The 2,016-nt window shown below is 43.4% G+C and overlaps 1 protein-coding gene across 1 annotated transcript in view; it reads left to right on the forward strand.

Annotated features, from left to right (window-relative positions):
• LOC106952754 (pyrin-like) overlaps positions 1 to 950 on the forward strand; it is an 8,524-nt gene extending 7,574 nt beyond the window's left edge. Inside the window, exon 3 of the mRNA XM_015041073.1 lies at positions 14 to 950. Coding sequence (XP_014896559.1) covers positions 14 to 801 — 788 coding nt within the window. The 3' untranslated portion in view covers positions 802 to 950. The remainder of the gene's footprint in view (positions 1 to 13) is intronic.
• Positions 951 to 2,016: the final 1,066 nt, after the last annotated feature.

Genomic DNA, 2,016 nt, shown 5'->3' on the forward strand with positions numbered 1-2,016 from the left:
GACTTCATCAGAGATCTGGAGCAGGAGATCTCTGAGCTGAAGAAGAGGAGCTCTGAGGTGAAGCAGCTCTCACAGGATGAAGATCCCCTCCACCTCCTCCAAAGCTGCTCCTCCCTGAAAGCTGCTCCACCCACCAAGACCTGGACAGAGGTCAGAGTTCATCCACCATACTATGAGGAGACTATGGCGAAAGCTGTGGCTCTGTTTGAGCAGAATAAGAAGAAGATATTGGAGATGAAGAGGGTCCAGCGGTTTGCAGTGGATGTGACTCTGGATCCTGATTCGGCTCATCCTAACCTCATCCTGTCTGATGATGGGAAACAGGTGAAACATGGAGATGTGAGGCAGAATCTTCCAGACAATCCAGAGAGATTTTCTAAGTGTGTGAATGTTTTAGGACAGCAGAGTTTCTGTTCAGGCAGATTTTACTTTGAGGTTCAGGTTAAAGGAAAGACTAAATGGGATTTAGGAGTGGCCAGAGAGTCCATCAAGAGGAAAGAATTTAAACCACTGAGTCCTAAGAAAGGTTACTGGATTGTTATATTGAGAAATGGAAATGAGTATTTAGCTCTAGCTGGACCTCCAGTCCGTCTCCATCTCCATCCTGGTCCTCAGAAGGTCGGGGTGTTTGTGGATTATGATCAGGGTCTGGTCTCCTTCTATGATGTAGATGCTGCAGCTCTGATCTACTCCTTTACTGGCTGCTGCTTCAAGGAGAAACTCTACCCGTACTTTGGTCCTGGCCTTAACGATGGAGGTAAAAACTCTGCTCCTCTGATCATCTGTCCTGTTGGTTGTTGATCTGATGAAATGATGAAGAATAAATCTGCATGACTGTGGTTGAAGTCCTGCTGGTGGAGAAATGAGCTTGGAAACGTCCTCAGCAGGAAGTCAGCAGTTCAGTTGACAGCTGGATTATTTGCTGCAGCTACTTCTTTTCAGCTTTTGATCAGATAGATAGAGCACAGCCCACATAAAGAGGCCTTAGTCCTCAATATGGTCGTCACAGGAAAGAGTCCCAGCCTGATGACCTTTGGCCGCCGCATCTGTTCCCCTCTTTCATTACCAACTTTCCTGTGTGGCTCTGGAGAAAACAAAAACCATAAAACCTTCTTTTTGCGTTTACAGAAATAAAAATGTAAAACTGTGCTGCCTTTATTTGAGATCATCTAAAATGTTGTTTTATTAAGGAGAAAGGCAGGATGGGAATCGGAACCGGCTCGCCGCTCATGGGGTCCCGTAACGTGTGGCGTATTGTACACACATGCCTCCAACCACACAGCATGAACCGATTTGTGCAAATGTAGTGTTTGATAATGTTGCTTAGCTTGTCTCTTGGGGCAGAAAGCTTTCTGGTCACACGTCAGAACAGGTCCTCAGTAGGTCATATAAATCCAACACAAACACGTCATGAAATGCTCCTGGTTCCTGAGGGAAGTAAAAATGGCTCCTCCTCTTCATCTCTTCAGTTTCCACATCACCAAAGTGACTTAAATTACAGACTGTTGTTTAGTCTTCCTTCAGATCTGAAACACTTGAAAAAATAGTTTCTAATCAAGCGTGTGAGCATCTGAACAGTAATCGGTTTGGAGAGTTTGACTCAGGCTTTAGGGTTCATCATGGCACCAGAAAGTTCCTGATGATAGGCAGCAAAGTCCTAAAGTCAGGAAGACGTCCTGACACCTTTTAAGACACCAAATATTTTTCAGTATTAAAAACAGTTCTGTTCTTTCCAGGCTTTTTATTTTTATAGTATTTGTATTCGAATGCACCGATTTATCAGTGCCAATTTCCTTAATTTTGGGAGATTGGTGATTGGCTGATTTTTACATATGAAACCGATTTTATCCACCGATTTTATCCACCGATCTCCTCTAGCTTGGCAAATGTGTAAAAATAAACCCACTGTCCTCTTTGCTCTCCGGGGAGAATGGTTTAACAGAAGTTAATTGTAAATTAACTATTGCCAACTCAACAACTTTCTTGTTATATTGAGCAACATTTCATGCAGAAAAA

This window comes from Poecilia latipinna, unplaced genomic scaffold, assembly GCF_001443285.1.
Source record: "Poecilia latipinna isolate Pla-1442-1.1 unplaced genomic scaffold, P_latipinna-1.0 Scaffold537, whole genome shotgun sequence".
NCBI lineage: Eukaryota > Metazoa > Chordata > Actinopteri > Cyprinodontiformes > Poeciliidae > Poecilia > Poecilia latipinna.